The sequence below is a fragment of the Topomyia yanbarensis genome, chromosome 3, assembly GCF_030247195.1.
Source record: "Topomyia yanbarensis strain Yona2022 chromosome 3, ASM3024719v1, whole genome shotgun sequence".
Classification (NCBI taxonomy): domain Eukaryota; kingdom Metazoa; phylum Arthropoda; class Insecta; order Diptera; family Culicidae; genus Topomyia; species Topomyia yanbarensis.
In genome coordinates this window covers 255113045-255137513 of record NC_080672.1, presented here as the reverse complement: position 1 = coordinate 255137513, position 24469 = coordinate 255113045, and the positions used below count along the sequence as shown (strand labels likewise).

At 37.4% G+C, this 24469-nt stretch overlaps 1 protein-coding gene across 6 annotated transcripts in view; it reads right to left on the bottom strand.

The window, feature by feature from the left end:
- The window catches only part of LOC131692675 (tyrosine-protein kinase receptor torso-like), a 97920-nt gene that overhangs the window by 11853 nt on the left and 61598 nt on the right, over window positions 1-24469 (bottom strand). For all 6 annotated transcript variants that reach the window (XM_058979845.1, XM_058979844.1, XM_058979847.1 and 3 more), the window contains 4 exons: window positions 22339-22576; window positions 3545-3624; window positions 3244-3409; window positions 491-672 (listed from right to left, as the gene is read on the bottom strand). In XM_058979845.1, coding sequence (XP_058835828.1) covers window positions 491-672; window positions 3244-3409; window positions 3545-3624; window positions 22339-22576 — 666 coding nt within the window. The remainder of the gene's footprint in view (window positions 1-490; window positions 673-3243; window positions 3410-3544; window positions 3625-22338; window positions 22577-24469) is intronic.

Below are 24469 nucleotides of genomic sequence, written 5' to 3'. Positions count from 1 at the left end.
CTTTGTTTAAGTGTTTTTTTTTCTTATGATTAGGTATTGAACTTTGTTTAACAATTTTACAGTTTAGAAACAAGTAGAACTTATAATCACAGATAAGATATGCCAAAACGAAAATTCTCAGATTTTATGGCCAATGGTGCCATTGAAATCTCTTAAAGCTGGTCTTCCATTCCAGCTAGATATGCTGGTTGCAGTTGAAAATCGAAATGATGTATTTGCGCATTTCGTTTTTCTTCTTCTAGTATTTCCAGCGTGCACACTTGAGACTCTTCTAGTGTGCATTATTAGCACGATTCTACGCTATAATTACATAACCTGTAACTGCTACCATAATACTATTTTCCAAGACATATTCTCTTGTTCTTCGGTAAATAGGCTCGTCGCTTGTTGCCGCGCAAATCTCCTATTTCTGCCATATATTCTATTTCTAATTTCATAACAGACTTTATTTATGTATTGCGACGACTTGAATACTCATGTTTGAACATACCCCAGTTACGTTTTCCGAATAAGAATTGGCATCTTCATCGTCCACGGCAGGGTTAAGGTCGAAAAGTTTTACGATATAGTAATCCGGCAAGACACTAGGCTTATCCCAAGTGACATTGAACTGATAGGCATCGTCGGACAAGTACACGGAACTCACGCGTAAATCGGTCACTTCTTCTGGAGCTATAAAAACAAATCATAAAAAGTAGCAGGGACCACTATTTAAAAAAAACTTTTGGAGCAACTTAGTGCGCTACCACAATTAACCCTCTTTAGACAGATGTCTTCCGGTTAATTCCATTGTTATAAAAAATAAAATTCACTTGCATTTCACCTTCAAACAGTGAAGAGGACTATACGTCGTAGTCAGGGCCGTAGCGTGTTTTTCTGGCGCCCTTGGCGAAGTGTTTGTTTCTCGCCACTTTGGTTTTTCCTTTTGCTTTCTTTTTCAGCTCAACTTTCGAACAATAATTTAGAGTGTACTTCCAAATGACACACTTATCCTGACTTATTTTGTGATTAAATATGTCGTTTTGAATAAAAGGTATAGATTTCTCTTCGTTTAGTTTATAAAGCAAAATAGGAGTTTAATATTCTTCCAAGGTTGGCGTTCTTGGCGGGAATCAAGCCGGTCAACACACCACACTACGAGCCTGCGCAGGAGAAATGATATTACAGCGAAGACCCGTTTTTATCAGCCCCTTTGGTGTATCTTTGGTTGACAAAATGGGGGCAACGCCAACACATATTTATTTGTTTCCTTTAATAAACCAAAGCTGTTATCATATTCATCATTATTCCGTAGACATAGCCTCATAACCCTGGCTGGCTGACGAAATCGGGTCGAAAAGCTGACGAAATTGGGGGCTGATGAAAACGCGTTTTCACTGTATTGAAAGTTACAGCATTTGTAAACGGTGCATTTCATTAGAATTGCGTTATCGTTCCAAATGTCGTCGCGACATTCCAGTTCGGCTAATGACACTATTTTCTATTATCACCCTACCCATTTGAAGCCACTGGTTAGAGCAACGTCTGCCATCTTTGTGAGATACCCTCCTTAATAGAGTGAAAATAGGCACCTTATCCTATGTCCCAGACATTGCCCACCAATTTTTTGCTCGTGCGAATGTAATAAACATGATCTATTGCTAATAAAAGTTTTTACACATTCTTTGTACCAGTTGCCAAGAAAATCGTTAGTGTCAAGCTACACACCGAGTAAAGAGAGGCGACCACAGGTTTGCTTTAATCTTCCCTTATTCGTCTTTCGCTCCAGGCGTATAAATGAATTCTTTTACAAAAACCCAGCTGATGGAATGGATGTCAAACAAGATTCGTTATTGAAGGCTGCGACTACCAGTTCAACATATGAAATATAATACGCTAAAATATTGTAAAGATTTTGAAAGAACTGACGCAGAAATATTCAGCCGTGCCGTGACAGATATTTCGAAAGTTTGCCCAGATAAGCTCAGAATTGTGATCTTCTATTTAAAGGAAGCAAATGACATTACTGACGACATGTCTTTTATGAAGAACTATCGCATCAACATATCCGTTCACATAGTTTAGATCGACGGTGTGATTACCGATTCGATTTGGTCAAGCGTGGGCTTGGCAGTTTCAATAACCACTTTCTTTAGTGAATGAAGATTTTCGAAGGAAATCGCTTACCACATTTCTATCTCATATTTGTTGTTATGAAACTGCGAAAACAAACGATTATAATATTTGTAATAATTTTGACTATTTTCGAATTTTAAGTCTTTGTTGTGTAATGTTCGTGTCGTGCAACTCAAAACCCGTTCGTTATTCATTCTTCCATTCCCTTTAAATTTGAGAGCAACGCCATTTATTGTGAACAAAGCTGAATGGGACTGACAGGGCCATAGTCTGTTCCTCTGGCTCCTTTGGTGGAGTTTCAGTTTTGAGTCGCTTTGGTACATTGGCTTATCCTTATTTATTTTATAAAACCGATCAAGATGCCAGCACCCCCCTAGGCTTGGCGGGAACCAACCCCGCCAACTACATGTTACGGGCCTGATCATAGTCGAAATACAACCAACTGATAATTCCAAAAAATGTTTCGAAATCGTTGACACGGGTTCAACAATGGACGTCTGTTGAACGGTTATTTGGACGTCATTCAACGTCCTTCATTGGACAATTGTGAAACTAAGTGCATTTTATCAATATTACTGTAGAATTAAACGGAAGACATCTTTCTTAAGAAGGTTAATAGTAGATATCAAATTATTATGCATACACTTCAGCCAGAGCTGCAAATTTTCACCAGGTTGTTTTGAACTCGAAGGAAGAACAAATCTTAAATCATGCCCTACTATGTTCAATTCGCCGTTTTTCGTTTGCATCATTCATTCAAACAGCCGAGCTGCTCAATCATTTAAAAAAAAATTCATTTTCGATTTCATTGACCATATGAATATCTCTGTACTGAGATATTGACGAGGTTTTTCAAGCAAAACTACTCTGAACATACTTCTTACTGTTCATGTAAGCTTTGGTTGGTGAAGCATCTATTTGAAATAAAGACGTATGGTTTGGTTTTGAAAATCCCGCCAACTTGAAAGTGAATGATTAAGGGACGCTTTGAATTTGAATCATGGTTAGGTTTGATTGAGCTGAAAGTTGGCATTTGAAAATGAAAATTTGCACCACTGACTTCAGCAACCTGTAAAGAACGTTAGAATGGCGGCCGTAAAACGAAACGCCGGAAAGAATTATCTTTACCGCAGATTTTACTACTGTTATGCCAATCAGTACAGCTGGGTGTGTGGAACGTGTGCCACTTAAGTTCACTCTCTCGGGCTGAGTTTTTCGTGTTCTTTGCGCGAACGGCTATGACGTACTCGGAGTTCAGTTTCAGAGAGTTGATAGTATGCCGGTAATCATCGGGCTGCAACGATTGTAAGTATGTGTATTAGAATAGAAAAAAAAACAATACTCTAGACTAGAGCTGTCGTTATCATTACTGGGTGATAACTCTAATCAAGTTTTCTAATTTTCGCTATAATTCATGTGGCGACTATACCTGCTGCACATCTATTGGCTTCAATTGGAAGTCCGGAGAATGACTAGCGTAGTAGAGGATCTCGTAATGACAAGTATGATCTGAAATAAAAATTCAGTTAAGAAAGTCGTGAAAATTCTCATCTAGATATTGTAGTTTACATTATGAATAGTAATATTTATAATTGGAATTTCTACTGCGAATGGATTTCTAATCTAGTAAATTTCCGAGTTTTGATTATCCCTAGAGTCCACGCAGTTCATTTATGCCAAACCCCGTACACGTGGGTGTAGTTTTGGGTAAAAACTATTTTTTCTCCACAAAGGAGAACATTGTTTGAAACCACATTGTCCAGATGTTTTTCGATTGCACTGGCGTTATACGCATGATTGTACTATGTGTATAGCGACTCCCATATGTGCCAAATATGCGTATAACGGCAGTGTACTCCTGTACCATATCACGAATTGGTTCACGCAAACCTTATGTTGTTTTCGTTTTTGACAGTGCTCTACACCGGTGTAGTCGGTGCTACATTCATACAAACTTGGGTGTAATTAGTCTGTCTCTTTTTTGTCTTGACTACGACTAACGTTTCTACATAGGGGCCCCTTTTCAAAATTTCGCAAGAAACAGAAGGTAGTGTTTTCTGAAATTTAACAACTTCCATTGTATGTGAAACAGAGGAAAGTTGAAACAGTGCCCATTACTAGCGAAACAGTAGCGCGAAAGTAAGTTTCGTCATATTTTTCAAATCAGTAGGTATTAAAAAAACCTATTTTAATCCACCTAGCGGTGCAATTGTGCCTTTCTCAATCATGAATCACGAGAATGTGTGCGTTGTTTATATTCATTAAAAACTTTTAAATGCATATATTACATTTTATTATTATACATCACATGACAACCATATACAGGAAAATAAATCATTATTCGAGTTCTAAAATTTTGTAAAAGAAAAAACAGCCACGGTAATATTGAACTGAAAAAAGGTGCGAAATCGGCAAAGTCCCAAAAAGTCGATTTTCATAAATAAATTTTTTTCGAGATAACATAAACTCTCGACGTTTCATGCATTTTAAAGATGTTTGGCATCAAAAATACGAATTCGATTTCTGAAATTTTTTGAAAAAAAATAGAGTTCCGACTTATATGGGAATTTCATATGTGACCGAACGATTTAGTCTATATTTCCGGACCCATATAAGCGATCCGTGCGAAATTTTATATACATCTATGGGGATGTTATAGCTATCATTTGGGACTAAGTTTGTGAAAATCGGCCCAACCATTTCGGGAAACTGATGTGAGTTCGTAAATTTTGAAAGATGGCCGCTTTTCCCGGGCACTTCCGGAACCGTCTATGGTGGTCAATGTAGTCAACGAAAGTTTGTTTGACCATCGGTGACCTAGAACTGCAAAGTTAAGTTATTTGAGAGACATTTTAGCGAAATATTTACCTTTTTTGCTTCCATCGGAGTATCGGTTTGAATCACAATTTGCTATGTGATCGCACGCCACAACCCGTAACTCCGGAACCGGAAGTCGGTTGGGGATAAAATTTAATAGCCATTTACGGGGACGCAACATCTTTCATTTGAGACTAAGTTTAGTTGATTCGGTCTAGCCACCTCCGAGAAACCGATGTGACTGTTAGTCTGAATTTGGATACTTCCGCCGGGGCTTCCGGAACCGATGATGTTGGCCAATGTGACCAAAGAGACTTTGAATGGCTGTTAATGACCTAGTACTACAAATCGAAGCAGTTGTGGTCACATTTTGGAAAAATTTTCACCATTATACATTCATTGCAGAATTTCTTAAAATCGACATTTTCTGCGTGATCGTACTCATCATCCTGTAATTCCGGAACCGGAAGTCGGATCCATTAGAAATTCAATAGCAGCCTATGGGAACGTTGCACCTTTCATTTGGGACTAAGTTTGTAAAAATCGGTTCATCCATCTCTGAGAAAAGTGAGTGAGATTGTGTTCGCGTACACACAGACGCACATACACACACATACATACATACACACACACACACACACACATACACACACAGACATTTGCCGAACTCGACGAACTGAATCGAATGGTATATGTCACTCGGCCCTCCGGGCCTCCGTTAAAAAGTCGGTTTTCAGAGCAATTGCAATACCTTTCTATTGAGAAAGGCAAAAAGGTGCAAAATCGGCAAAGTCCCAAAAAGTCGATTTCTAAAAAAAAAAAATTTCGTGATAACATAAAATCTCGACGTTTCATGCATTTTAAAGATGTTTGGCATCAAAAATACGAATTCGATTTCTGAAATTTCATGGGGTCCCCCCTTTGAAAAAAATTTTGAGTTCCGGTTTATATGGGAATTTCATGTGTGACCGGACCGTTCAGTCTATATTTCCGGAACCATACAAGCGGTCCGTGCGAAATTTTACAGACATCTGTGGGGATAATATAGCTATCATTTGGGACTAAGTTTGTGAAAATCGGCCCAACCATTTCCGAGAAACTGATATGAGTTTGCTAGTTATGAAAGATGGCCGCTTTTCCCGGGCACTTCCGGAACCGTCTATGATGGTCAATGTAGTCAACGAAAGTTTGTTTGGCCGTCGGTGACCTAGAACTGCAAAGTTAAGTTATTTGAGAGACATTTTAGCGAAATTTTTACCTTTTTTGCTTCCATCGGGGTATCGGTTTGAATCACAATTTGCTATGTGATCGCACGCCACAACCCGTAACTCCGGAACCGGAAGTCGGTTGGGGATAAAATTTAATAGCCATTTACGGGGACGCAACATCTTTCATTTGAGACTAAGTTTGGTTGATTCGGTCTAGCCACCTCCGAGAAACCGATGTGACTGTTAGTCTGAATTTGGATACTTCCGCCGGGGCTTCCGGAACCGATGATGGTGGCCAATGTGACCAAAGAGACTTTGAATGGCTGTTAATGACCTAGTACTACAAATCGAAGCAGTCGTGGTCACATTTTGGAAAAATTTTCACCATTATACATTCATTGCAGAATTTCTTAAAATCGACATTTTCTGCGTGATCGTACTCATCACCCTGTAATTCCGGAACCGGAAGTCGGATCCATTAGAAATTCAATAGCAGCCTATGGGAACGTTGCACCTTTCATTTGGGACTAAGTTTATAAAAATCGGTTCATCCATCTCTGAGAAAAGTGAGTGAGATTGTGTTCGCGTACACACACACAGACGCACATACACACACATACATACACACACATACATACACACACAGACATTTGCCGAACTCGACGAACTGAATCGAATGGTATATGTCACTCGGCCCTCCGGGCCTCCGTTAAAAAGTCGGTTTTCAGAGCAATTGCAATACCTTTCTATTGAGAAAGGCAAAAAGGTGCAAAATCGGCAAAGTCCCAAAAAGTCGATTTCTAAAAAAAAAAAAATTTCGTGATAACATAAAATCTCGACGTTTCATGCATTTTAAAGATGTTTGGCATCAAAAATACGAATTCGATTTCTGAAATTTCATGGGGTCCCCCCTTTGAAAAAAATTTTGAGTTCCGGTTTATATGGGAATTTCATGTGTGACCGGACCGTTCAGTCTATATTTCCGGAACCATACAAGCGGTCCGTGCGAAATTTTACAGACATCTGTGGGGATAATATAGCTATCATTTGGGACTAAGTTTGTGAAAATCGGCCCAACCATTTCCGAGAAACTGATATGAGTTAGCTAGTTATGAAAGATGGCCGCTTTTCCCGGGCACTTCCGGAACCGTCTATGGTGGTCAATGTAGTCAACGAAAGTTTGTTTGGCCATCGGTGACCTAGAACTGCAAAGTTAAGTTATTTGAGAGACATTTTAGCGAAATTTTTACCTTTTTTGCTTCCATCGGGGTATCGGTTTGAATCACAATTTGCTATGTGATCGCACGCCACAACCCGTAACTCCGGAACCGGAAGTCGGTTGGGGATAAAATTTAATAGCCATTTACGGGGACGCAACATCTTTCATTTGAGACTAAGTTTGGTTGACTCGGTCTAGCCACCTCCGAGAAACCGATGTGACTGTTAGTCTGAATTTGGATACTTCCGCCGGGGCTTCCGGAACCGATGATGGTGGCCAATGTGACCAAAGAGACTTTGAATGGCTGTTAATGACCTAGTACTACAAATCGAAGCAGTTGCGGTCACATTTTGGAAAAATTTTCACCATTATACATTCATTGCAGAATTTCTTAAAATCGACATTTTCTGCGTGATCGTACTCATCATCCTGTAATTCCGGAACCGGAAGTCGGATCCATTAGAAATTCAATAGCAGCCTATGGGAACGTTGCACCTTTCATTTTGGACTAAGTTTGTAAAAATCGGTTCATCCATCTCTGAGAAAAGTGAGTGAGATTGTGTTCGCGTACACACACAGACGCACATACACACACACATACATACACACACACACATACATACACACACACAGACATTTGCCGAACTCGACGAACTGAATCGAATGGTATATGTCACTCGGCCCTCCGGGCCTCCGTTAAAAAGTCGGTTTTCAGAGCAATTGCAATACCTTTCTATTGAGAAAGGCAAAAATAAGCGATATTGGATCATGACAATATCATTATTATGTAGTCTTATAGTTAACATTTATAGATTGCCTGAATTGCGCTCCATCGTTGCAATGTAGGTATATATTGTAAATTGTGGATCAAGCTTTACTTCTCGACCTGGGAGAGTTGAAACACCTTGTTTCAACTCTCCTCGATGATGAACTTCTAGTCTTATGGTAATATTATAATCATATTAACGTTCCTCAACTAATAGTAATAATCAAGATTCTTCTTTACTGAATTAACAACAGTGATCAACCTTCTCACTTTTTTCACTTCTAGGTTCATTATAGCCGCAGAATATGTATTTGTTCTAAAATGTTCACTCCTATCAGCTTCTGAAGCTTGGAGCAAAGTGACCATAATTCAAAATGAACCAAATACTACCGATATGGATACCAAATTACCTATTTTCATCATCCCGCATCACTTATAGTCATAAATAGTATCACTCGTCATATCAACTATTTTAATCAATGCAGAATGTCCTAGGGGAAGTAGTTGAAAAATAATGCATAGCCAAATTGATGAAAAATGGGTATCAAATTTCTTGATTTTACAGTTATATTTAACTAGTAGTTAGGTAAAGTATCTTACTATTATTACTGTCAGGATCAGTGCAGAAATTTTTGCATTTGTGCCCAAAATCTAACAATAATTTTCAAAACAAGTGTCAATTGATACGTAGATCTACACTGTGAAAAATAATGAAAAGAATGCATGTAATCTTAAGAATTTTTCTTAGTGTGAACGAATTAAAATGACTAAATTGTAACATTTGGTGCTTTACAAAACGTTTTGGTAATATTTCAAATAATTGGTTACTTGTTTCAACTGATATTGGTTGCTGTTTAAACTTACTGTTTCAAAAACCAATATATTGTAGCTTTGTTATTGATGTGTACCATTTCTTCTGATGTAATTTGATAAAGCATAAAAAAGATGGGTGGGTAATGTCAGAGACATAGCCGGAGTGAAGTAGAATACACTTTAGACTGGTTATACAAATGCTACAATTTTGACTATCTTCTAATAGGTTGTATTAAAAGCAGATATTTCGTTATTTCTAATGGAAATACCGAAATATCGATACACGTGCATCGAAATCTAAAATATTCTATATGGTAATCCTAAAAAGAGCATTTAATGAATGTTATTGTAAATAGAATCATTACACGAAACTGTTAACAAATCACACAAATGATAACTTTTTATTTCGTGCCATTCTACAACATGCCGACGATATTGTTCACAAGGGGCTCACTTACTATCCAACGCTCTTGGCAAGCCACTTTCTGATGCTTGTAATAACAAAACTTGAATTCGATTCTTTGTTGATAAATGATGGCCCTGAAAAGGGCCTTTTGTTTGGGCAGTATTCGGAATTTAGTTGGAGCTAGTGTTTTGTGCCATCTGAGATGGCGTGCTTGGTGGACTTTTCTGACAGCTACAAACGGACGGCCGCTTCTTCTTGTATCCTTTAACAATGTTCGGAAACATTTGGATCGACGTATATGGTACGACGATACAAACAAACTGATATTGAGCAGCAGCATGCTAAGTTTTTATACCTTACTACAGCTCAATGTAAGCTCGTCCTTTTTTGTGTTGTCCTCAATATGTGTTCTTCGTTGCTCCTCCTCTTCGTTGGTCGATGCACAAGCAAATTGTGTTGAACGCGTCGGTGTGCCGTTTACTTAGTAGCTGCAATGGAATACCTTGCTGTTAAAGTGTTGAAATTGGAAGGAAATGCTGCCCGTGACAACAAAAAGACGAATTATTCCACGTCTTCAACAGCTGGCGATTCGTAACATCGAAAAGTTGAACAAACAAGTGACCATTGCTCAAGGTGGTGTGTTGCAAAACATCCAATCAGTAGTGCTGCCCAAGAAGACCCAAAAGAAAGCATAAATCGAACGCTGAAACTCGCAAATGAAATGCATATTGCTGTAAAAACTGTCGTTTTCAGGACGATCACACATTTTTGATTATGAACAAAACTGAAATTGCGAATCTGAATGGGCCAATCGACGAACTGTATTTCTATCGAGCAAATTTACCCGCCAAAAAACCATTTCCCGACGGGAAATTCTGTGCTGCAACAGCAATTTCTTTGCGAATTTGTCGTCTTTTGCACATACATAGTTTAATTGGAGTATTTTTGGAATTAGTTTTCAATTTGCAACATTCTTTGAAAATCTTGTTGAACTTTTATAAATGAAGCCACGAAAACGAGCGTTTGACCGTCGTCCTACTACCAGCATCAGAGAAGTAGCAGATCAGCATTTTTCGCTACATGGCCAAACAGACTGCTCGTAAGTCCACCGGAGGAAAGCCTCCCCGCAAGCAGTAAGCAACGAAGGCCGTGTAAAAGTGCCCCAGTCACGGTTGGCGTTAAGAAGCCTCATCGCTACCGAACAGAAACTGTCGCCCTGCGAGAAATTCAAAGCTATCAGAAATCGTGCGGGCCTAAATTGTGACCCAAAATAAACCACAAACCAACAAGTTCTTTTCAGGACCAGCCAATTATATTCCAGTAAGATATAAATGAAATTTTCGTTTTCCACTGCCTTACTACCTCCCTCCCCCAACCCTTTCCTCCCCGCTTCAATTACTATCAATCTTGATGATGCAGTGCGGCGGGGGCACTAGTTTCCATTATAGTGGAAAATTTAGGTTTGCGAGTTTTTCCCAAAAATTTTTTAGCTGAGCTGTTTTCAAGGAAGTTGTAGTTGAATTCAAAATAAAATAGTTTACTTCTTTATTACATTTTAACGACATTCAATTAGCTAGAGATTACTGGGTAGGGAAAGTTATGAAACATGTGTTCTGATAAAGGTAGACGTTTACTGTCGGTTGTCACGGTAAAAATAGATCCGTCTACCTTTATCAGGACACATGTTAGTGAACTCGGGTGATTCGTAGTTATTCTGCCTAAGCTCGACCCTCATTAACAGAAGACAAAGATTAAGCCCGTACGATATTAAGCCTGTTCTAATGACTCTGCCACTTCTAGTTTTCCGATCTGTTTACTTCACATCCTTGCTCTCACTTCAGTACTATGGCTCTAAGTTTCATAACTTTCCCTACCCAGTAATCTCTGACTAATAGAATGTCGTTAAAATGTAAAAAAGAAAATGTGACTAACATAGTCGAAATAAAAAGGGAAAAAAGAAAATAGTTTACTTCTATTGTCAGAGGTGGACCTTCCAACGAAAACTAGTCTGGCTCGCTTGGAATAGAATTGTACGGACCAACCACTGCTTTCACAAAATCCGTTATTTTCAGTAATTGTACATTCTACAGAATTAGTCACAACTATTTCCAATCAGCGCAAAAATCGAAGGTATTCATTCAGTACAACAGCAGATTTTCACGTTTAAAAAACAGGCAGCATTCTGGCCGAAAATTTTGAAACGGAGCACCTATATCGAAACGCTAGAAAACGTTCGGTTTTTGTAAATTGAATCATTACACTAAACTGTCTACAAATCCCAAAAACCTTATGATTTTGTGCCTTTCTACGTGAAAGCGACGGTATTGTTCAGGAGCGGATCCAGAAAAAAATTTCGGAGGGGGTCCGAAATTTCGATTTTGAAATGTTCGTTGTACAATACGTGATATGTAATAACCTCAGTTTTGGTGGTCGAATCTGGTTTGGAATGATTTTGAGTTTAGAACGAATTTAAAATAGAAACTATTTTAAAATTTCTCAAGAAGATGAAAAATTTCGGGGGGAGGGTCCGGACCCCCAAGACCCTCCCCCTGGATCCGCCACTGGTATTGTTCACAAGTGGCTCACTTACCATCCAACGCTCTTGACAAGCCACTTTCTGATGCTTCTAATGACAAAACTTCAATTTCATTCTTTGTCGATAAATTGATGGCCCTGAAAAGGGCCTTTTGCTTGGGCAGTGTTCAGAATTTACTTGGAGCTGGTGTATATGGTAACAGCTTTGGTGCCATCTGAGACGGCGTGCTTGGCCAACGCTTCTAAAAGCAGCAAACAGCACACATTTCGACCGACGTACAGTTACGATGCTTCAAACGAACTGAGCGTGAGCAACAGCATGCTGAGTTTTTATACCTGACTGCAGCACAATGTAAGCTCGTCCTTTTTTGTGTTGTCATCAATATGTGTTCTTCGTAGCTCCTCCTCTTCGTTGGTCGATACACAAGCAAATTGTGTTGAACGCGTCGGTGTGCCGTTTACTTAGTAGCTGCAATGGAATATCTTGCTGTTAAAGTGTTGAAATTGGAAGGAAATGCTGCCCGTGACAACAAAAAGACGAATTATCCCACGTCTTCAGCAGCTGGTGATTCGTAACAACGAAAAGTTGAACAAACTGCTCTCCGGAGTGACAATTGCTCAGGGCGGTGTGTTGCCAAATATTCAAGCCGTACTGCTTCCCAAGAAGACCGAAAAGAAAGCATAAATCGAACGCTGAGACTTACCGCTTACTTTTTGATAGAGAACAAAATTGAAATTGTGTTTACAATACGGAGATTATCGAACACTCAGGGTAAAGAGAGTAATGTAATACTGCACCTTGGTAAAATGTTTGAGAATTGAAACCTTTTTTGCATGCGCCTAGTAAAATGTTTTCCACTTCACTTGTTTGTTTCTGACCTTATTTGCAATTTGCGTACTGAAATAAATCATAATTTAGGGTTTAACCCAAATTGCTCTCCAGGGTCCATGAAACAGAAAATGCAAACTTATTTTTTGAAATGATTTTGGTGGCTCTGAAAAGGGCCTTTTTATAATGATACAAGTGCGTTCTACCTTTTCAACTTCCAAATCCATACAAAGTGCGTCCCTGCCGCTTCAGAGTATAGACGACATTCATTGCGGTTTTGCGCTTGGCGTGTTCAGTGTAGGTCACGTCATCTCGGATGACATTTTCCTGCACACCATCAGCATTCGTAGATTAAATCGGAGATGCATTTTACACCACCACAACGAGCTAGACGCCGAATGGCGGATTTGGTGATTCCCTGAATTTTATCACGAAGAACCTAGTGATGACATTTGGTACGGGAACGCAAACATGATACCGCTCATTGTACCGTCCGGACGAGCATGTTGCTCGTGTGGTCAGCGATCACCCACTGATACAAAACAAGCTCGCGTGTCCTGTATATATAACATTCCCGTATGTGATGAAACGCTTACATGCTCCTTTTTGACGGCTGTACATGAGATATGCTTGCAAATTGCGCATTTTCCTCGCTGTTTTCGAAGGATTTTCTAAAAATCCTTGTTTTGGTTTATTTATAGTGGTCGCACTTATTCCGAAATTTAATACGAAATACGTGCACGAATTTCCTATCAGATAGTGCAAAAATATTGCGATTTCGATCAGTAGAACGGAAGATATTCGCATTTCAAACCTGGGAAAATTTCTCAACTGAAATTTTTGAAAAGGGACCCCATATTGAAACGTTAGAAGTATTCTACTTCAAAAGAAGTAAGAAATTTAAAAATAAGCAATCATCGAATGGCAGTTTTTGTTGATTTAACTAATAAAAACAAAAAAAAACTTTTTCAACCCTCCTCGGTCTCCACTACTGAACGGAATTACATTACGTTTGCACTAAAAATGATTAACAATCTTTGTAAGCATGTATAACTTACTTAAATAAACAAAAATAGACATTTATTAAAATCATTCCGCAGCGTTCTCTGATTGGATAAAACTAATTTAGAAGACAGCGAAAATGTTATAAATACAGGGTGTTTGGTTCATGATTAATAAAATACTTCTAGTTCCAAAATTATACTTTGTATTTTAAATTTTTTAGTTCCATTGGAAAGGTTCCTATTGAATGGTGTTCTCATATCTTTCAGTTGATTAGTTTTAAATTATCTTTAAGTTGTAAAGTAGTTAAAAGTTGGTGTTTTTGAAGAGGTTTTTGTTATTTTTCTCAATATAATGAATTATGGTTATAGCAATATCTATTATCCAAAAGTTGGGTTTTAGGACGATTCATAATTTGTTCTTCTGCATCATATTCCTATCTCTTTTCGTTTCTTTGTAATTTTATTACTAAACTTTTCCTGTAATCGACTTGCAAGTCAGGCCCGTAGCCAGGATTTTGTTTCGGGAGGGGCTTAAAACTTGTTGCATAAATGTGTTAATTCTGGTGACTTGAGATAGTCACTTGAAACTGAATGTAATAATTCTTAGTGAAAACAGTTCCTAAACTAAGGCAATAGACATTATGTTATCTGATACAAGAAATGGTATAGTACATCGACGAATTCTTGCTTTTGAATTTGGTTTATTATTAATGATTTATTATTAATTTATAAGCTACCATTTTCACCGTTGGAATTTGCAAACATGGTCTAGTGGATGCTCCCATCATACAACTTGAACCCAAGGAAGTGAGGCTGTCCAGCGCAGATTCATACGATATGCGTTACGTCAATTGCCTTGGAACGATCCGCTGAATCTGAACCAAACGAATCGTTGTCGATTATTAGAACTGCACATTTTAGAAGATCGTAGACATGCGTCGTAAACTACCTTCGTGTCTAAGTTTCTTCTGGCTGAATATGATGTTCCCGATCTCGTATCACAAATTAACCTCTACGCACCAACCCGTGTCCTTTGTTCTTAAACACTGCTGCACTCTGAAATGTGCAACACTACCTACGCTGCCAACAATCGATATTAGAAATGACTCGTCGCTTCAACGATTATACCGACATCTTCGTCTTCGTCATTATTTCCGCCCGTGCCACTTTGGGTCATTTCTTTTTTGTTTTAGTTCATTAAGACTCAGTGCTAGTTGGACGTCAATTATTTAAATACAAATACAAGAGAATGTCGAAATTCGCTACAAATCTTCTGATCAGCCAGGCGATTTGTAGATGCACAGAAACGGTTCAACTCCTATTTAACTCAAACTGATAATAATTTTCAATTTAAATGATGACAAGAGATGTTCTCTCTAAATATTTACCTATTTAAGTATTCAGATTTTTCACAGATGCTATTCTTTTATGAAATTAATACTTTTTATATCATTAGACAGGCTTATTTTTCTAGGCAATTCTTCTACTAGATCCTTGGACTATGGCAAAAGGCAGACCAGTAATTTTGTTTGTTGACATGTAAAGGGTTTTCACAAAATACTACTGATTTCTCTGCAAAGCATAGATAAGAATTATAGCTGTATTTACCTAGATTAAGCAGTTATATTTGAGCACAGGAAGCTTACAGGTTTCATTTCGGAATTCATGGATTTTTGGACAATACAAAAGAGATGTTTTAATGAATTAATCTACTAAACTAACCGGAATTTTGTCTACTATAAGACTGTTCACTAATCGAAAGGAAATCCACTGATTACTGTTATTTTACAATTTACGTAAATTTGGTTAAATGTAACCAGAGCATAAAAAATTGACATCCCTGCGTGAACTTGAAAGAGAACCGAAATTCAATTCCTGCCCGTCGCGATGAATGAAATATTTGGTTCGTTTCCCTTATCATTCGTTCTCCCGACATAGCGCATTCGGGTTCGCATATGTTCGGTTTCAGAAGCAAACTAAATTTTGTTTCTATGCTAGCTCTGAGAAGGATTATTGAGCGAAAAGGCACTAGACATAGATTACGCAGCTCACTTATTCTTGAGTTGTCCACATAATAACAAATGAATACTTTGGTTGGCGAAGGAATTTATATTTCCACTGCACTCAAACATTCGATTCTGCATGAAATTTCAGTCAGTTGTTAAGTTAATGAATGACCGAGACATTGAATCTGAATGTCAGTTTCGATAAGCATAAATAGTTAACTGATTTTGAAATTTCGAAGCACTGAATGAAACATTGATGACACCACTAGAATTACTAGAAACTATAAATATGGGTGAACTAAATAATTTTAGCATCACACTCCGACAAATCAAAGAAAACACAACGCACTTGCTTCTCCTGTGCCGAAGAAACTTTCTTTCAAATTTCTATGTTTTTAAATTACAGCAATTTATCCCATTTCTGTGCATCTTTTGCAAAATTTTTGTCAGTGGCTGTTTACTTGATGCGAAGATGCTTGTAGTTACACTTTCTTAGTCAATTCAAACAATCTGCTCCGTAATTGATTCGTTTTTAATCAACTCAAGTTTTTTTTAAATCATCATCAAGATTGGAAGAGATGCATGACTTCTTGAAGAAAGCTGTAATACTTTTTACAGGTTTTTTTTACCAAAATTTAGGAAACAATTTCAATCAAAGTGGTTCCACCTAACGTTGAATGTTGTGCGGATAACGAAGACGTAATGTGTTTTAGAAAATGCCGTTTTATCAAACCAAATTGAGAGGATTAGAGCGAAATTCCGAATAGAAGAGCTGCTCTTGTGCTCTTGAGGCTTCTTAGATTAGCTGATTCTTTTTTCCTCCTCCGTGATTTCTGATCATCTCTCATTTTAGTCCAAAACGAACAAAAAACCACATCGTGAGACTGCTATATACTGAAGATATAAAATCGAAATTGTTGGACTAATAGATTCAACCAGTCACAATATTTTAGTCGCAACAGTGTTTTAATACGGAACGAATTCCTCGCATGAAAATAAAATTAAGTACCAATGAAATAGATGATGCGTTAAAATGACGCGAAAGCAAAAACTGTCGTCTCAGCTATATCGTTCTCAGTAAATTGAAATATTTTTTGCCTAGTATGCTTGAATATGATGTCTATTATTTATACTAAGAGTACAGGGTGCACAGACCTAATTCAGAAATTCAAATTGTGTACAATTCAAAAACCTGTCATTTAAATTTAAAATAGAGTTGCTAATATCGAGTATTACATCTAAGTTTTGTTAAACGGGATAATCACTTGCGATGATGCGTTCTCTTTTGGAGAGTTTTAGTGCTCAGTTGTCCATTAAACTTCTTCTACCATTTTTTAAATAATTCATAACTCGGTTCAATGCTTTAGCCATTCGGAACAGTGGTTCTATTATCTATTTATATCTATTTCCAACAATAAAAATAATAAAACGAGTTTTACTGGTTATCCAACAGATCTCGCGCAAGCTCTTAGCCATTGCACGTAGATACCTGTTTACGAAGCGGGGAAATATTTTTTCCCCACCAACTGCGTATAGGGGGTCGTTCATATCTATTTCGCTATTGAATACTTCAGTGTCATAATCGTGGTTGCTACCTTTATGTTCGCAAACATGCTGGCTTGTTGCCTTTATGAGTGTAAATTTCCTCAATGATTGTGCTGGCTGTAGATTTTGAGATATTGACCCAGCTTTTGCCGTTGTCAATATTACCTGAACATGTGCCACATATTTGGTAACTGATTGTGTTCAGCGTCAAATAAATCGTAATGTGACGTTTTTTCACAGAACTGAAACGTACTAGTTTGTCTTTGATATGTACGAAGAACACATATTGTAATTGTACTATCGCATTATGTTTTGTACTGCATTTCTCCCATATGTGATATGTATCTGCAAGTAAGCGGAATCCGATCTGGTAACCGAAAATTGATTCTCTCATCGTCCATTTATATGAAGATCTTAATTACAGCATTGTAACACACAACCATTAAAATTAAATAGCTTTAAATCATTCAAAATCAACGATTTCGTCTGATCCAATTTGTTGAACGCTATAAGCGCAGAATACCTGAGGTGGTAGAAATCGATAAAGGTGACTATCATAAGTCTAGCCTCTATTTTCACCTTCAGAAAATGTTCCTCATCATAAATGCTCGGTCTTATGCGAATCACCAATAATCACAGTATTTGGCCGGTGCACCACTTCTCCCTTCTGCGGCTCTATTATCTCAACAGATTACTAGGGCATAGAATAGTAGAAGTTTCCTTTGTTCTTCAGACAAGGAACCCAATATAAAAGTAACTTTATTTGTCGTTCGCTTCATACCGGCTGGGACAGAAGCATAAGCCATACTGAATTTCGTGACCATTTAGGTTGTTGGAAACAGCAATCTTCTAACTTTATCTCAAACCAAACGAGCTACAAGCCAAAGTCGCTGATAATAATGCCTTTGAAATTTATTTTTAAAACATTTCGGGAGGGGCTTTAGCTCCCTAGCCCGTCCTCTAGCTACGTGCCTGTTGCAAGTGCTTAAAATACTCTAATCTAAAAAATATGCTTTATATTGTTATTTCCAAGGTTTCATTGGAAAGCTGAGAAAATTTCCTTTCGATATTTGTTAAATTTTAAATAAATTACCATGAAAAGGTTACTTAACCTCATTAGCTAAGGGTGGGCGAAATTTTATTTTTTTGCAAAATGTCGGAACGAAACGAAATTTTTCGCAAACTTTGCGAAACGAAACTTTAACTAAAATTTCGTTTAAATTCGCAAATTTCGCCGACATTTTGCGAACTTTTTTTGCCTGTTTCGCAAAGTTTGCGAAACTTTTCGAAATTTATCAAAATTCAGTTAATTTTAGACTGTGTAACTGTTTCTTGGTTAAATCGATTTTACACAAAAATTATAACGATTTATCTATTGAAAGGTGAACCGATGCATCCGGAGTAATTCTCAATTCTTAAAGCCGTCTTGCGATGACTGAGTAGATTTCGATAACTGATCGGAGCAACGATTTACCTGATATGTCATGCGCAAGGTGCATCAATTAAAATTGATTCAAAGTACAGCTTACTCATTTTAGCTACAATTATATCACAGATAATATTCGTCAATCTTGAGCGTTAACGGCCTATTCAAAGGTAATTGAGATATATGGACTAGGTTGACTAATTTACAAATGTAATAACACTATTTTACAAATTTAGGGGTAAGCTAAGCTAAGAAAAAAGTTTTCAAAATCGAGTTTGCGTCGCCTAACATGAAAGCAATACTCATTTTCCTTTTAAAAACAGCGTTTTCGAGATTTTTTGAAAAGCTTTGGGTAGTCTTTTCATTTATTCGTCAATATTTCGTAAAAAGTATCCGATGAAACCGTGGGTAGATCAAATATAATTTTTTTGAAGTTTCAAGCGACTAAGCTGTAACAAGTATAATTTTTGACATTCTTAATTTTCTTTTATTTCGACTGTGGTCGCATAAATCCCCGACTACATACGGGGAACGTGCCATTTAAGCCAATATATTCTGATTCCTGATGTAATCCTACATAAGATTTTAAATTATTGGAAAGAGAACATGCTTTGAACAGTTTATTTATTTTATTTATCGGGCAATTTTCATACGAGATATTGACCAAAAACCAAAGAAAAAATGAAAGTGGATATTACGAAATAATTTTGTTTTTGCGCTGTGACCTAAAATGGGCCTATAACCGACTAGTATAATGAATGATACATATTTGCTATCTTCGGAAAAGATATGAATAACCCATGATGAAATAATTTCTGGGAATTCTCTATTTCTAGGTCTTGTAACTGTAATAGAAGTTCCAGTAAGAATTTTTCCACAAAATACCCATCAAACCTAATCTTTTTATCCTAAGAAATTTCATTTTGCGCATTTGGAGTTATGATGTGTGAAAAAGGTAGATTTTTCGACATTATTTTTTATAATCTAACAATTATTACTTGTTCCGAAAGCTAAGGTCGGGGCGAGCAAAGCGTAGTTGACCTTATACGCAACTCACCTGTGTTCGTGTCCCAACCCCGCATATAGGGTTAAAACTTTTTCTAATCAGTAAAAGAGGCAAATGACTAATGTTAAATCCTCTATAATCGAAACAAAGGCTTAGATGTAACAGTTCAGAACTCGCTAGAACGAAAACTAAATGAGTTTTGAATTTCGTTTGCTAGATTGCTTCTGTGGCCCAGTAAGCCTTGGGCTAACTAAAAAGAGATAATTGCTCTAAGAATGTATATGACTTTTCCTGACTATTTTTACAAATATATAGTCGCAATTTTTGAAAAATGTTTTTAATCTTCGATCGCTTACCATGAGTTACAAATATTTTTCATAATTGGACACTTTCTACTATTCAAAAGCATTAAAAAGAATTAATTTTCCTTATATCAAATGGTTTTTGAAAAATTTCGCAATAGTTCGCAAATGTTTTCGTCAACATAGAATTTCGTGTTGCGAACAATATCTACTATTAAAATTTCGTATCGTTTCGTATCGTTAAGAGAATACGGAAGAGTTATTCGTTTCGTTTCGTACCGTATAGACCAGAATCGCGTTTCGCCCACCCTTATCATTAGCTGAAATATGTGTGAGGACATCATTCCATGGGAAATTTTCTGAGCTATCCAATGGATCTAAAAGATTTGAAATACAAAGTATTCTTTTTGAGTTAGAGCTATTTTGAGACAGCTAAGTTTTTAACACAAAAAGTTTAATAACTTAGTAACGGTTGAGATTTGATGGTATGTGTAGAACGATTTTTTTCTCTGAATGACAGTCAATCATCCCTCGAGACGTTCTTAACCGTTTTGTGTTCAACAAAAAAACACCTTTAACAGGCCAATGAGGGTACCCGGGTACCCACAAATTGAAATGCTCATAACTATGGCTTCCTTTAACCGATTTGAACACTTTTAGATGTTTTGGATTCAGGATTCAGGAACTTGATTATGTAAAATTGGAACGGATGAATGGATCTGATTCTTAGTAATCCGGATTTTTCGGAGTAATGTTCCAGTACTAGGGTATGATTTGTAAATTTTAATAATGTCCTAGCAATATGAGCATAAAAACTTTTCAAATTGTCTTAGAAGTCTGTTATTTTAACCGAATGAATTAACCCGATTCAATTTTACCAATTCTAAAAGTGGATGAGTTCCCACGTCGGCCTGTTACGTAGTAAAAAATATCAGGAGCCCCTCCTCATTCCCCTTTTACTGTATCGACAATATTATTAACCCAAAAGCTTGATTTAGTGAAGTTCTAAGATGTCACAATGTTTTAAATTTCAAGCTTTGGATAAAACATTGGAATTTCATTATTTGAAACCTAAAAAGGTACCCGGGTACCGCGTCGGACACATAACGGTTAACCATGAACCAAACACCCTGTAAAAGTGGCGGTTTTCCTTCCTCTGCTATCATTCGTTTTTCGTCCACCGTACCAGCAATGTGTGGATGCAAATTTCGCATACGGGACAGTAAGAAGAAGCTGCCCTCGATTTTCGGCAGCATAATCAACTTGTTCTTTGTTGATGGATTAGCAGAGAAGCAACTGCAGCTTTATTTGGTTGCTCCGTGTGGGCTAATAATAGAAAGCGTAGTTTATTTCAGTACGCAAGAAAAAATATTCCGATTGTTGTTTCGGGAAATGTTAACATAGACATTTCAAAGAAAATATGAAATTTGTTCATTTCATGAATGAATGTCTCAAGTTCCATCTTATCTCTGATCCTTCGCAAGCTACTACGCATGGAGTTACATGCATTGATCTCGTGTTTACCAGAAACGTCAATGTAGAAACCCGAAGATATATTTCGTACTTTTCATATCACAGACCAATACTAAGTATCTTTGTTGTTACACTTATCAGAACCACCATAATTATTATAAAGAATAATTTGGAAACATACCCACACATTTCATTGAATATCATTCGATTTGATTTACAGAAACGTGTAGTCGCGACACTCCGGTTATGTCCTAGGCATTACCCATATCTTTTTTTGCACTACACCGGTGAAGCATCAGGTAAAAACGAAAACGTTATTAGTCTTTTTTACCATATTCCTTAGGGAAAACGACACTTGCATAGCGGTCACGACGGCTGTCATGTGCTGAAGAGCGGAACGCGAAACGTTAAAAACAATATCAAAGGTAACGTTAAAAGTAGTTTTTTTCTGTTTGTGGCTACTAAAATCCGGAATTACCGATAGAGACCCTGGCCGCCCTGTCAATTAGGGTCCGCCGGGAAACAAACAAGAACCCAAGTAGTGGCTAAGCCCTATTTAAAAGATAAACGTAACTTCTGTGCATTTTCTCCCCTATCGACGGTTCTATGGAAGATTCGAATAAGTCAGTTTAAATATAGATAACTTATGCCAAGTTTCACGCCTGTGTATGCCTGACAAGTTACGAGTTTGTTATAGCTGGTCAATAACGTTGAAAATTAACGCTGGTTCAACGTTTAGCACTTATGTTACATATTACAATATCAATCAAATGATTGGCACATGACTGCCATAAGTGCATTGGGAATAATATCTCGTATAAAACTAACTGTATTGTAGCTAATTAGATCGCAGATGACAGATACTCACCTACTGCCGGTTTCCACGAGACGATGGCATCCAACAGCTCGATGTTCTGTCGATTGGTGTGATAGTTTAGCACATCGATATTAGTAATCATGCCGGGAGTGTAATCCAATGGTAGTGTTTTGAACTTTTGCTTTTTGTCCACATAGATGTACTCACGGTTCGAGCTAAGCACAGTCGCTGTAATGTTATACTGTTTGTTTGGTGTCAAGTTTTCTATTTTAACAACTGATGCATTACTCTGCAATGAAAAAAAATGAAGGAAAATAAACAAATCAAGGTTATTTATTCGAATGAGGTTTGCATCGCTGTTGCTGAGAATTAAAGAACTTGAAGACTTGTATCCTAATTATTCCCTCACGCAATTAAAGTTTAAAAACTGTGGCATCCCTCAAAGTCAGAGTTTGTTACTAAAATTTCTATTTCCTCATATTGCAACTTTCAATATGACGTCAATATGTAGCAAAATGTCGTGGAATAATATCATCACCTTTACGTGCTTTCTAGCAAGACGCTAATTCAACGCATGAATATATTTAATTCATCGATGTCACCCAAAATACGTGTGGTAGGTATTTTTCGCATTAAAATTGATTTAATGAATTTATTATTACTAAACTTTTTTTGTAATAATGGATGGAACCCTTAATCGGATAGTAAACTGTGTTTCATTTTGAGGTTCAGTGATAACAGAATACATAAGCTTGTTTTAGGCCACCTAGTGGTGTAATTGAGCCTTTCTCAACCATAAACTCTAAGATTCCATAGTTGATCGGCCTAGCCATGAGTGAAGTAGAACTGCGAATTGAAGTAATTTGATGCCCATTTCGATAGATTTTTATCTTCTGATGTATTACAATTGCACCGGTTTATATGATAAATTCCTACGTGACCGCTATAACCAACCTATAATTCCGGATCCAAAAGTTTATTTGAAATCCTGTTAATAAAAATCGGTAAATAATTCGTAGGGACATTAGTGACATTAGCTTAGGAACTAGGCGAGTTCCTCGGAGCCATAAAGAACTGTCATAAGTGACCAATTACTTTGAGTTGTTATCAGTGACCCGCAAATTCAAGTAATGTTGCACCTATTTGAATATGCATTACATCATGCGGACATCATGGTAATACCAGTTCATATGGGAATTTACTGTGTGACCGCACTCTTCAACTCCAGAAGTGGAAGCCGAAAATTCAATAGCAGCTTATGGAAGCATTATACCGTACACTGTTGAAACTAAGTTTGTGTAAATCGGTTCAGCTATCTCTGAGAAAATCGAGTGACATTATTTGTCACACACAGACGTTTTACGATCTCGACAAACTGAATCGAGTGGTATATGACACTCGGCCCTCCGGGCTTCGATTAGGTAGTCGATTTTTGGAGTGATTGTATAAACGTTATGTATCCATTTTATGTAATGTGTTTCGCCAATACGCTTTGAATTGATTTTCCTTTAGAAATATTTTCATAGTTTTCTTGAGCTACCGCTTAACGATCACTCAATATTCAATATTGTCTTATGTTACGCCTACACATGGGCGATATCCCGATTGATACCCACGATCTTCATGAAACGAACGTTGTGTCCGTTTCAAGGTTTGTTTTTTGGTTCCTTGCACTGTTAAATGTGATTATCTTGTATTATCCCAATCTTTCCATTAGAGATGCAGCAGTAAATTGGGTTTACGTTTGAAAGAATTGGAGACTGTTCTTCCGGATACTGCGGAATTCTGTTTCTGGTTCCTTAGCGGTTCACCAAATAGGTGAGACCGGGGCTGGTTGGCCGAAGGGGCAGGTTCGCACTCTCTCATTCTGCTACTATTCGCAAAAGGCTGATAGCAGTCGTCGCCGGTCTAAGGACCAAATGTAATCAATAGACTTAGACTCGCGTGGAGGAATGAGATAGGGAACTTGTGAGAACTATCTTAGGGACCATCATAAATTACGTAACGCAAAAATTGCCCAAAATGGACTCCATCTTCCTCCCATGTAACAAATTGTCACAAATTTCTCTATGCCCCTCCACTATTACGTAACAAATTCCTCGATTTTTTTTTCTTCTGTAAAAACATGTTACGTAACGTTGTAACTTACTCCCCCTTCCCCATATGTAACAACATGTCACAA